At 43.0% G+C, this 12,725-nt stretch overlaps 1 protein-coding gene across 8 annotated transcripts in view; it reads left to right on the top strand.

Annotated features, from left to right (window-relative positions):
- Window positions 1–12,725, top strand: part of TRAPPC9 (trafficking protein particle complex 9) — a 1,198,476-nt gene that overhangs the window by 158,700 nt on the left and 1,027,051 nt on the right. For all 8 annotated transcript variants that reach the window (XM_033933661.1, XM_033933662.1, XM_033933667.1 and 5 more), the window contains one exon: window positions 8,316–8,401. In XM_033933661.1, the coding sequence (XP_033789552.1) occupies window positions 8,316–8,401 (86 nt within the window). The remainder of the gene's footprint in view (window positions 1–8,315; window positions 8,402–12,725) is intronic.

The following is a 12,725-nucleotide window of genomic DNA, read 5'->3' on the forward strand; positions in this document are numbered from 1 at the left end:
AAGGTCTCTCTTTTCCTTCCTTATTAGTGCCTTGCATTTGACTTGATATTCTAACTTCTGCAGATCCTTTTTCATGTTTTCCACTCCCTCTGGGGTGTCCACTTTGTTACAAATCTTGGTATCATCTGTAAAAAGGCAAACCTTACCTTCTAACTCATCGGCAATGCTGTTTAATAATATATGGAACAAAATGAGTCCCAGCACCGATCCTTGAGGCACTCTATTACCGTATTTTCGTGGATATAACGCGCGCGTTATACGCGTTTTTATGTACCGCGCATAGCCTTCGCGCATTATATGCCTGAGCGCGGTATACAAAATTTTTTTTTACATATTTCACACCCCGCCCGACGCCCGATTCATCATCCGGAAGGACGCTCGCACCCCCACCGCTCGCACCCCCACCCCGAAGGACCGCCGACTCCCCGACAATATCGGGCCAGGAGGGAGCCCAAACCCTCCTGGCCACGGCGACCCCCTACCCCCACCTCGTACTACATTACGGGCAGGAGGGATCCTAGGCCCTCCTGCCCTCGACGCAAACCCCCCTCCCCCCAACGACCCTCCCCCCCAAGAACCTCCGACCGCCCCCCCAGCCGACCCGCGATCCCCCTAGCGACCCCCACGACCCCCCCACCCCCCTTCCCCGTACCTTTGGTAGTTGGCCGGACAGACGGGAGCCAAACCCGCCTGTCCGGCAGGCAGCCAACGAAGGAATGAGGCCGGATTGGCCCATCCATCCTAAAGCTCCGCCTACTGGTGGGGCCTAAGGCGCGTGGGCCAATCAGAATAGGCCCTGGAGCCTTAGGTCCCACCTGGGGGCGCGGCCTGAGGCACATGGGCCCAACCCGACCATGTGCCTCAGGCCACGCCCCCAGGTGGGACCTAAGGCTCCAGGGCCTATTCTGATTGGCCCACGCGCCTTAGGCCCCACCAGTAGGCGGAGCTTTAGGATGGATGGGCCAATCCGGCCTCATTCCTTCGTTGGCTGCCTGCCGGACAGGCGGGTTTGGCTCCCGTCTGTCCGGCCAACTACCAAAGGTACGGGGAAGGGGGGTGGGGGGGTCGTGGGGGTCGCCAGGGGGATCGCGGGTCGGCTGGGGGGGCGGTCGGAGGTTCTTGGGGGGGGCGGTCGTTGGGGGGGAGGGGGGTTTGCGTCGAGGGCAGGAGGGCCTGGGATCCCTCCTGCCCGTAATGTAGTGTCGGGACAGCGCACGGAGAGGCGGGGCAGTGCACCGAAAGTCAGGGCGGGTGAACGGTGAGTCGGGGCAACCAGAGGAGAGTCGGGGAGGGCGAAAGGAGAGTCGGGGTGGCCAGAGGAGAGTCGGGCAGCATGCGCGGTATACCCATGAGCGCTGTATACAAAAGTTTCCGTACATACAAGTGTGGTTTCTGCGCGCTATACCCGTGTGCGCGTTTTACACGGGTGCGCGTTATATCCGCGAAAATACGGTACTCACCTTTCCTTCCTCCGTGTGAATTCCATTAACCACCACCATCTGGCATCTGTCCATCAAGCAGTGTCTAATCTAGTTAACCACTTTGGATGCTAACTTCAGCCTGACACGTTTATTCATGAGCCTCCTATGAAGCACCTAGTTCCTGTTTTTAATTTGTGCTTAGTAACCAGTATTTTGTTGTATAAATTTTGGCTCCCTTTATAGAATTTTCCCCTTAAAGGGCAATGAGATAAACTAGGTCCTAACATATATCCACATGGTAAGTGCATAGATATTCAGAATTATAGAATATATACATATATGTGCACACATAGGTGGGTATCTACTGTAAGTGCTTTTCTGTAAATATTCTCCTATGTAATGCATGCAACATCATTATATTACATTCACACATGCTTGGAGGGCCCTCCAGGCACAGCCCTGAGCTCGAGGAAGAAGAGATGAGGTTTGTGTGAGGATGTGACTGGGGGCAGGGCCAAGTGTCTTTTTTTTTTTTTTTAAGATGGAAATCTGGTAACCCAAGACCATTGGAGGATTTAAGTATTGAAACAAAACAAAAAAATTAAGGACTATAGCTGCTGTACTATCAAATACTTTTGTCATTTTCATTGAGAAAACAATGAAAATGCAAAATGAAAATGAAACTTGGACTGTTAGGAACTGTTGTATGAAGGTCTTTCTACGTATGCTTACCATCTTTTCTAGAAAGCAAGAGTGTGCCATTGGTTAGACCAGTGTATTGCAAACTGTGTGCCGCGGCACACCAGTGTGCCTCCTGAGATTTCAGGTGTACTGCAACACACTGGCGAGGAAGAGAGTCATCTGTGCCAGCTGACTGCCTACAGGACATGCCTCTCGCAGCGAGAGACACGTCCTGTAGGCCAGGGGTGTCAAAGTTCCTCCTCGAGGGCAGGTTTTCAGGATTTCCCCAATGAATATGCATGAGATCTATTTGCATGTACTGCTTTCATTGTATGCTAATAGATCTCATGCATATTCTTGAAAACCCGACTGGATTGCGGCCCTTGAGGAAGGACTTTGACATCCCTGCTGTAGGCTGTCAGCCAGTGCGAATGACTCTCCTCCTTGCTGGTGTCTCTCCTCCTCCCACTGTACCTCTCCTCTTCCCGAATCCCTTCACCAAAGTGGGTTGCGGCCAGATCGGCCTCCGCGCATGTGTGGACGTTGATGTGCATGACGTCATCGTGTCGAAGATTGCACACTTTCAGGTGCTTTGTGGCTGGGGCACTGGGTTTCGTGTGCAGCCGGCTGGAAAGTTTGCAAGACGCTGGGTTAGACTGTTGTTGTGGCACTGGTAGGTACAGAAATAATAGAAGTTACCACTATAATTTATCATTTCTTTTACTGTAGTACAAATCTATAAAATGCTAATTTGTGCTGTGTGAAATCTACTCTCTTTGTACTCTGTTTTTTTCCAAAGCAACACATTTATCATCCAGGTTTAAAGAAGTTCTGTAATAATTAGTCCTAGCTTTCTTTTAATGCTTCTTGGCAGTAGTTTTTTTGAGAACAAGCTGTTGGTGGATTTAGTGTAGTTCTGCCAGTTTTAAGTTTGTTTATATAATAATTCAATTGTCTCTCTCAAATAAGAGGGCAGGTAACAGACTGAGAAAAATAATTTTAATCTGCAGGTTATGTCCTGTTCTAATGTAGCCAGTTTCTTTCAGTTCTGTCTTTCATAATACTTTATCTGTGAATATCATTCATGATTTAAATTTTTTGTTAATTAATTTTACAAATTAAATAAGCAGAACAACTTGTACAGAAAAGCTTTACATAATGGAAATTCTGTTATATAAACATAGGAGTCTGCATTGAGGTGAACATCTTCTGGTCAAAAACAGCTGCAGAAGGATGATAATCACATCTTTCAGCTGCTCCTCCTCCTCCTTCACCTCTTCAGTTTTTCTTTCTGCAAGTGAACTGAGGTGGTGTGTTCTGATCTGCTCTGTTCTGCTAGATTTTATTATTTTCAGGTATTCTATCCATTTTGTGAATCTTCGGTGCCTGGAGGTCTCCAATTTGGGGCAGCTGGGCATGGAAGAGGACACAGATTCTGCATGGGCAGTCTGCTGCTCGGAGGGTAACTCCCAGGTGTATCTGTTGAGCCAACCTGCTTGGTGCAGTTTGGAAGCTCGGGGACTGTTCCCCTGGGAGCTAGCTCATCTTCTGATTTATCAGAAATTTGAGTGCAGGCTGTGGGGCCCCTGTGTGAGTCCCTTTGAGCTTCAGGGAGCTGGCTGCGCTTTTTTCTCCCATGTCATGACATGATTATCTGTGGGTGTTGAGCTCTCAGTCAGGTCTGGTCTGACTGGCAGCCTGAAGATCTCCATTTTTGAATCCATGTTCGTCATCTATCATGAGACAGATGGCAGAGAAGATATCCCTTGAAATTACTAGAATAGTTAATAAATCATTGAGAGAGGGAATCTTCCCAAAAGATTGTAAACAATCTACTGTAAGACCAGCCCTTAAACGGAAAGGTCTGGATATGAGTATTATGAAAAATTTTAGACCAATTTCAATAGTGCCTTTTATAGGTAAAATTTTGGAGAAAATTGTTTTGCCTCAGATAGATGATTTTCTGCAGGAAACTGGGTGCTTGGATTGTAATCAGTTTGATTTTCAGAAAGCTCATAGTGTAGAGCTATTATTGACATCATTACTAGACACGTTACGATTGGGATTGGATCAACATATATCTTTTTGTTTAATATCTTTAGATATATCAAAAGCTTTTGACTCAGTAGACCTTCAAAAATTGTTGTTAAGATTGAAAGATCTTGGGGTGGGTGGTACAGTTTTCAAATGACTTAATTCATATTTGACAGATTGCTCTTTTCAAGTAAGAAATAGAAATAAGATCTCGAGTAAATTTCAGGTGAGGAGTGGATTCCCCCAGGGATCGGCGCTTTCAGCGTTACTATTCAATATTTATATGGCCACAATTGGTCAGTTTTTTCAATCTTTAAGGGTTGAATACCGCATATATGTGGATGATATCATCTTTTTCTTCCCAGTCTGCATATGAGGGGATGGGTTAGAGAAACAGATGAGTTGAGTGAAATTACTGGAAGGATGGAAAGGCAAGGCTTGAGATTGAACTAAATCTAAATCTAAACCTTAGGTTTGTATACCGCATCATCTCTACATTCGTAAAGCTCGACACGGTTAACAAGAGTTAGGGTAGAAAGGAACTCCAGTGGAGGGAAGAGGCAAAATGAAGAGAAAATTTAGAAGACTAGAATAACCAGAGAGGGAGGAGGAGTTACATTTTTGAGAATAACCAGGTTTTCAGATGTTTATGGAAGAGTTGGAAGGAGCTCAGATTCCTAAGAGGGGAGGTAAGGTTGTTCCAGAGCTGAGTAATTCTGAAAGGGAGGGAAGAACCTAGTTTTCCTACGAGTGAAACGCCTTTTAGAGAGGGAAAGGAAAGTTTCAGTTTTTGGGTGGATCTGGCAAAATTGGGGTTAGAGGAGTTCCAAGAAAGAGGAATGAAGAGAGGGAGAATACCGTGTAGGATCTTGAAAGTGAGGCAGGCACATTTGAAGTGGACTCTGGAGATAATCGGAAGCCAGTGGAGCTTGGATAAAAGTGGTGAACGTAGAAAAGACAGAGGTAATGCTTGTGAGTAAATCTGACCGGGTCAATTGGCCAAAAACATTAAAAGTGATAGATGAGGTATTGCTGGTAAGGGAGTCAATGACAGTCCTGGGAGTAAAATTGGACCCAGGGCTTACAATGAGTTGCCAAGTGGTAAAACAGTGCAAATATGCTTTGCACAGATACATTTGTTGTATCGTTTAAAACCAATGCTGTCACCAATTGACTTTCGTGCTGTTGTACAAGCGATGATTTTGTCGCGGCTGGACTACTGCAATGTCCTGTACCTGGGAATAACTAAAACTAGGTGCAGGGCATTGCAGGTAATCCAGAATGCCGCGGCTAGATTGATAACTGGAACGCCAAGATATGAGCATATTACCCCATATCTCCGACAACTGCATTGGCTACCAGTTGTATTTAGAATCCAATATAAAGCAATTATGCTATGTCATCAATTTTGATATGGCATGATTCCTGAATTTTTTAAGAGTTTGATGTCTGGTTACCAACCATCAAGATCATTGTGTTCTGAAAATTCAGCACTGTTGAAGACAAAGGCCAATCCCTAGTATGTGGAAACAAATGCCATGACATTTTCATGTGCAGGAGTAAAACTGTTGAATGGCCTTGTTGGTCAGATTTGGAAATGTGGGGATAGGAGTTCATTCAGGAAATTGCTGAAAACACAATTATTTGCTGATACATTTCTTTGAGCATTTGACCTATTGCAAGGATTGAATCTTTCTGCTTTTGTTTTTATCTGTTCTGACCTGTTTCAATATTTTATGTATGCAACTTTATTGTAAACTGTTTTGGAATAAAACGGTATAGAAATGTTTTAAATAAATAAATAAATTGTGGAAATGATTTGAGGCAGTCAGGGAAAATGCTTGAGTACTTGAATAAATTCATGTAAACCATTCTGAACTCCCTGGGGAAAATGGTATAGAAAATTGAATCAAAAACAAACAAACCTTCTCCTATTAGTCAGGCTGCAGGAAAGCTGACAAAGCAAGTACCAGCACAACACACTGAATATAGCCCATTATTTCCTATGCAGAAAATAGGGATGTGGGTGTGATTTGTGAGCATTGCTGGGGCCAGAGGTAGGGTCTCTCATTTCCAAAACCCCTTTCCCGAGCTTTTTAAACTTCAGGGGAGCCCTTATGGGTTGTTTTTTGGCTCAAATTTGCTGGCGGCAGCCATTTTGGATTTTAAGCAATCTTTTTTTCTAAAGCCTCCATCTACCTGAAAACCCCTTGATTTGGATTAAAATCGATTGGGATGGACTCCTTAGGCTTTTCTACCCCAATATCATGCCAGTTTTGTGCTAGATGGTCAGCAGAGGAGCATGTGTGTACTGTGTTCCACAGAACACTCAAGGGAGGGGCGGGAGCCTCGGACTTAGCCTCCTCTGAGTCCTCTTGGGCTGGAGAACTGCAGGGGGTTTAGATGGCAGCAAAGAAATCCCTCCTTAGCCCCCAAACAGTGAGCCCCCAAAGTGCAAGTGCGTAGAAGCTGTCGGAGCCCAAGAGAAGCCAGTCTGAGGTCCTACAGGGGGCCATGGGGCCTCCTTTTCAGGCGTTTAGCACAGATTTTGTTAATCTCTTGTGGAAAGCCTATTTGACGAGTCTGGGACACCCTGTGTTGCCTGCGAGCATGCCGGCCTTGGACCAGAGAGAGATTCCACTCCAAGAGACCTCATCACTGCTAAGGAACCCGACGTCATCCTGAGTGACCAAGCAGATCAGGACTGGGAGGATTGGAGATCAGATTCAATGTCTTTACTGTCCCAGAGCACATTTTCTTGCCTGGAGGACTATGGTTTCCTTTCAGGGACTGGAGATCAGGAGGCAAAAGTCCCACTCTGACCAGGGAGATGATCCCTTGCTGCGGTGGCTTCTCAAATCAGCTACTGTGCTTCACGTTATCATAGTTGTGCTTCCAGAATTGTAGCTGGAACTGCAACAACCGTTGACCTTTCAGTACATGGTCATGAGCAGTACAAATGCTCAAACTACATTTCTTCCTGCACACCCAGATATTAGGCACTGAGCAAAGGAATTCTTCCAAAAGCTCTCTAAGGTAAGTTTGTGTTCATTTAGCACATGTAGATTAGCTATTTCACAAATTTATTATTAATAATTCCTAAATATTGTAATACTATTTAATCATTTGTATTTTCATAATTATTCGTGTAAACCGCCGTGAACTTCATGGAGGTACTGGTATATAAATAAAAATTGTATTATATTGTATTATACATCTTTGTGAAATATAATAATGAAAGTAAATAAAAGGCCAAATATCAAATCTTGGTTTAGGTCATAAAATGCAGAAAGCCAGAGGATGCTTGCAACATTAATATTTGCCATATGACTTCAAGAAAGGGAATTGTTAAAGCCATCTTGTTTACTAGTGGAGGAGACATTTAATGGTTAATATAGTGGCCTGAAAACCAGGGGAACAGGTTCAATTCCCACTGTAGTTCTTTGTGACTTAGGTCAAGTCACTTAAATTTCCATTGCCCAGGTACAAAATAAGTATCTTTATGTAATATGTAAACCACTTGCTTGTAACTACGGAGAGGTGGTATATCAAAATTTATCCCCTTACCCTGTTTTTGACTTTTGTTGTCTATAATCTGCTGTTGAGATATCAATGGAGAAAGCCACTGCTATCGGTGGAAATGCTAGCATGGAATCTTTGCACTATTTGGGATTATACCAGGTACTTATGACCTGGACTGGTTACTGCTGGAAGCAGTTACTGAGCTAGATGGACCATTATTTCGGAAAACCTTAAAAATCATGCTATTCTCACAATATCTAATTAGCTTATCTGCCAAACCTACTAATTGTTAACATTGCAAGATTTCCTTCTATGATAGACTAAACTAATTTTTATTATCTTTTATTTCTCCTTATTTTCTGTGTATTATACTCTTGACTTCTTGTAAACCGAGTCGAGCTCCGACGAGAGATGACCTGGTATATAAACTGAAGATTAGATTAAATTGTCCTGTGATAGTATGGCTGTTCTTATGTTGTCATAAATCCCTAATTACAAAAATTAATTTCTAAGCTTGTGCAAACAGTTAAGTGCATTAAAAGTACTTTAAGAAAGATCAAAGCATTTCAAGATGATAGTATACCAAAATTTAATAAGGAATGTTTTGTTTTGTCAACTTTGTTATTTATAATTTGATACATTTTTGTATTTGACCAGATTTCCAATGGGTTCAAGGAGACGTATGTGAAGTTCAGTTGATGGTTTACAATCCCATGCCTTTTGAGCTCAGAGTGGAAAACATGGTAGGTCTGGATTTTTGGATCCAATTTTTTCTCCTAACATCTGGTATTATAATTTTTTTTTCTTAAGAATTGAATGACTTTATTAATTGGAGATAAATGTTTCTTTTTTATTCTGTTTCAAATAAGTTAATTACTAACAACTGAGGAGAAACCCTATTATAATTAAGTGATCAAAGTCATAAATCAACAAAAATTCATCACTTGAAATATCTAAAAAGACTCTTTTTCTTTTAAATATTTAAATGCATAATATAAAAATTAGTGAATGCGAAAAGCTCAGTCCCAACAACCAAACTCTAGTGAGAAAACATGGAGCCAGTTGTTAAAGAGACCATCCTCTCCGGGTACACTTAAACACATGCTATTCGATTGTCCGTTGCTACAACAGTTCTGGGCCAGTGTCATATCTGATATTAACAAATTGCTTCAAACGTCCCTTCCTCTCTCATACAATTCTATAATCCTAGGAAGTGTCAAATCTCATGTCTTTTTTCACAAAGATGAGGATTGCCTTATTCATCTACTCCTTTTGATTGCGATCAAGACCATCCTTTCTAATTGGAAAAACCTTGAAAGAGTGTCCTATGATATCTGGTGGAACACTACTTGCCTGACAGTCAAATACGAGAAAATTGCTGCGGAAAGATTAGGCTTGATGCATAAGTTTAACAGGCTTTGGGGCCCCTTACTACAATATGCTGATTTACCATTTAATTCTCCAGATTAACCCTTATTATTCATGAAACTCTTACATTATTATGCCCTTTGACTATATTTGACATTATAATCGAAATCATAATTCCTCTATGCCTCATTATCTTAATGTTATTGATTATTATGTTGGTACATGTTTATCATTTGATTGTGTACAGACTTTACATCAGTGTTTAAGTACAAGATATCCTGATCTGTTCTTTCCTCCCTTTTTCTTTTTCCCTCTTCCTGGAAATACTAATCCTTTGTATTATTGTTCCCCTGGTTTGGGGCATTACATTACAGATCTGCTATGATTCAATATACGTCTTAATGCAATGTTTTGATGTTACACATCTGTATTATTTTCTGTTTTGTTGTAAAACCTTAATAAAAACTCATTGAACTTAAAAAAAAAAAGAGACCATCACAGCTATCACTATCTCATTCCACCGCACACAAGCTTCTCTTTAAAAAGCTGAAAAACCAGTGTGTACTTATCTGTAGCGGTGGAGTTGCTGGAAACCGTCCCAAAACTGCTCCGGTCTGATGAACAAAAAGAAACGAAAATAGCTGCTGTCTCAAAATTTCCCTCGAACCCCCCCTCCCAACTCAAGTTTCACGAATTGGAACTTCTTCAGGAGGGGACACTACAATAAACAAATGCTCTAATGAAATAATACTCTAAAAATAAAAAGAACGAAGGGGGGAGGGTGGGGTTCTGTCTGGGGGGGTTGGGATATTGATCTGGATCGTGGAGGACATCCAAGTCCAGTCCTCCGCGGTAGTTGGTTGTTATTGTAAACCTTGTTTTCTGCTATGGTTATACCTGCTGTTGTCATTGCTCAATAAAAAGATTTACACATAAAATAAAAAGAATGGTTCCCAGCAACTCCATCGCTACAGATAAGTACGGTACACTGGCTGTTTAGCTTTTTTAAAGAGAAGCTTGTGTGCGGTGGAATGAGATAGTGATCAGCTGTGATGGTCTCTTTAACAACTGGCTCCGTGTTTTCTCAGTAGAGTTTGGTTGTTGGGTCTGAGCTTTTCACTAATTTTTATATTATGCATTTAAATATGTAAAAGAAAAAGAGTCTTTTTTTAGATATTTCAAGTGAGAATTTTTGTTCGTCAAATAAGTTAATGCCAAGCACTTAATGCAGAATACTACTGTAACTTGCTGTGCCAATTAAAGGAGGCATTGAAAGGAAAAAGGAGAGAGAAGCTGTGGAAAGGAGTTCTCTTTTTGCAAGACAATGTACCTGCTCAGAAGGCTGGCAAAACGATGGATATTTTGACACAGTTGAGGTTTCAGTGCATAGACCATTCACCCTACTCACCAGATCTGACTAGTTTCTGTTTCCAAACCTTAAAAAGAGTATGAAAGGGCGACAATTTTCAAGTGATTTGGAGGTGACTGCAGCATTGGAGCAAATTTTCAGCAACCAGACATCAGAGTATTTTTTGGAAGAGTTGCAGAAATGTGAGACACAATGTGCCAAGTGTGCTGAACTTGGGGTGAATATGTAGAATAACTTGTTTCATGGCTCCACATCGTTCCTTTCTTCATTGAGCAGAGAACCTTTCCTCTGTCGTAACTGTTTCTCTCTCTGCAGCTAGAAAATTTGGAATCTATTCCCTGTTCCTGCTCTTTTTTTGAGAATTAGAATGTGGAAATAGCACAAACCGTATTTTTCCCTCCATAAGACGTACTTTTTCCACCCCCCAAAAAGGTACACCTTCCTCTCCCCCCAGTACCTTTTTAAAGTTGCGGTGGTCCAGCGCGCTTTCCTGCTGGACGGCTGGCTTTGGTAGCAGAGCGGCGTGACACAGTAGCACGACGTTTGTGCCTCCTGCCTAGTCCTGCACTGCTCAGTGATTGGTACAGAGACTCGTGGATCAGAGGCTAAAAACAACTCTTGGCAAAACTCTGCACAGTTGAGGATTTCTCAACTGTGCAGAGTTTTTACTAAAATCTAAATACACCACGTCTAACACACTCCCTTTATCTAATTCTCTGGTCTCCCAGTCAAAGAAATTGATCAGATGTGTCTGACAAGACTTACCTCTAGAGAATCCATGTTGCCTCCGGTCCTGTAATCCATAGGCTTCCAGAAACTTCACCATTCTCTGTTTTAAAAGCGTTTCCATTAATTTGCTTACCACAGAAGTCAGACTTACCGGCCTGTAATTCCCTACTTCTTCCTTACTTCCACTTTTGTGTAGAGGGACCACATCTACCCTTCTCTAGTCCTCTGGTACCACTCCCTGCTCTAGAAAAGCATTGAAAAAGTCAGTCATTGAGCCACCAGACCTAAGTACATTCAGCACCCTTGGATGTACACCATCCGGCCCCATTGCTTTGTCTATCTTTAATTTAGCTAGCTCCTCATGAGCATAACCCTTTGAAAATCAATCAGGGTCTACGACTCGTCCATCCCTATTTGTGTTTCTCTTCTGCGGTCCCACTCCCGGCGCTTCAGCTGTGAACACAGAACATAAATATTTGTTAATCAATTCGGCCTGTTCTTTTATCATCTTCTACATATTTCTCCCCTTCTTCTTTGAGTCTCACAGTGTCACTTTTGCACTTCTTCCAATCACTAATATATCTAACAAATGTCTTGTCTCCCTATTTTACCGTGTCAGCTATTTTTTCTTCCATTTGCATCTTTGCTTTCCTGATTACATGACCAGCTTCTCTTAACTTTTCCAGATATGTTTGCCTCTCTTCCTCTTTCTGCGATCTTTTGTAGTTTATGAAAGCTAACCTCTTATTCTTTAGCACTCTCCAGACCAGTAGAGGTTAACTTTACGAATGGGTATATATCTAATCATGACCAGCAGGTGGAGACTGAAAACAAAACTTTGGGACAGTATATACTATCCTCCCTTCTCTATTTCCCTCAGTCTTCTTTCAGTCTCCAGCAGGTGTTGAGTGATCTGTACCCATCTCTCTTGGTAGGGCTGTTGGAATTTGTTTAGGGGTTTATTGTCCCTGTTTTTGGCCGGACGGAGCTTGGTCGGGCCCTGTTTGGGGGTCCGTCCGACCTCGGGGGTGTCAAACCCGGCGGGTCACGAGCGGGGTCCCTCCCCCCACTTCCTCCACCTCCCCACATTTTTTTAGAGGAGCCTCAGCAGTAAGCCTTGCCCCCTAAGTCAAGCAAGGCATATTGCTTCGAGAGCCTGTGGAGTCTGTTCTGTAAAAAAAAAAAAAAAAAAAAAATAAATCCTGAGGTAGTGCTGGTCTGAAGGGTTGTTTCCCTTTAAGAAAACTGTATTTTACTGTATTTTTTCATGTAACCAGCACTTTTTTATAGCTAGGTCGCGTCTGGAGCAATTGTGCCCTTCTCCGGGGGAGTAGGCCACAATTTTAGTCCAGCCGCGAGGCACTCGCGGCCGGCCTGAACTCGGCGGTTTGGGTCGGTGAGGTGGTGGAGCTCCGTCGGCAGCGGCTGCAGGCGCCCAGAGCTCCCCGCCGATGGTGCCTCGCGAGTCGGCTTGGAGCAGTGGGGAAGCCCGGTCTTCCACAACCGCCCACGGAGGGATTCCCCGAAGGATTCCCTCTCAGCTGATTTTTTGACAGCTGATGCCGACTTGCCTGTCTTAGCGGCTGGGACTGTTCAGTCTT

The sequence above is a fragment of the Geotrypetes seraphini genome, chromosome 2 (assembly GCF_902459505.1).
Source record: "Geotrypetes seraphini chromosome 2, aGeoSer1.1, whole genome shotgun sequence".
Classification (NCBI taxonomy): Eukaryota; Metazoa; Chordata; class Amphibia; order Gymnophiona; family Dermophiidae; genus Geotrypetes; species Geotrypetes seraphini.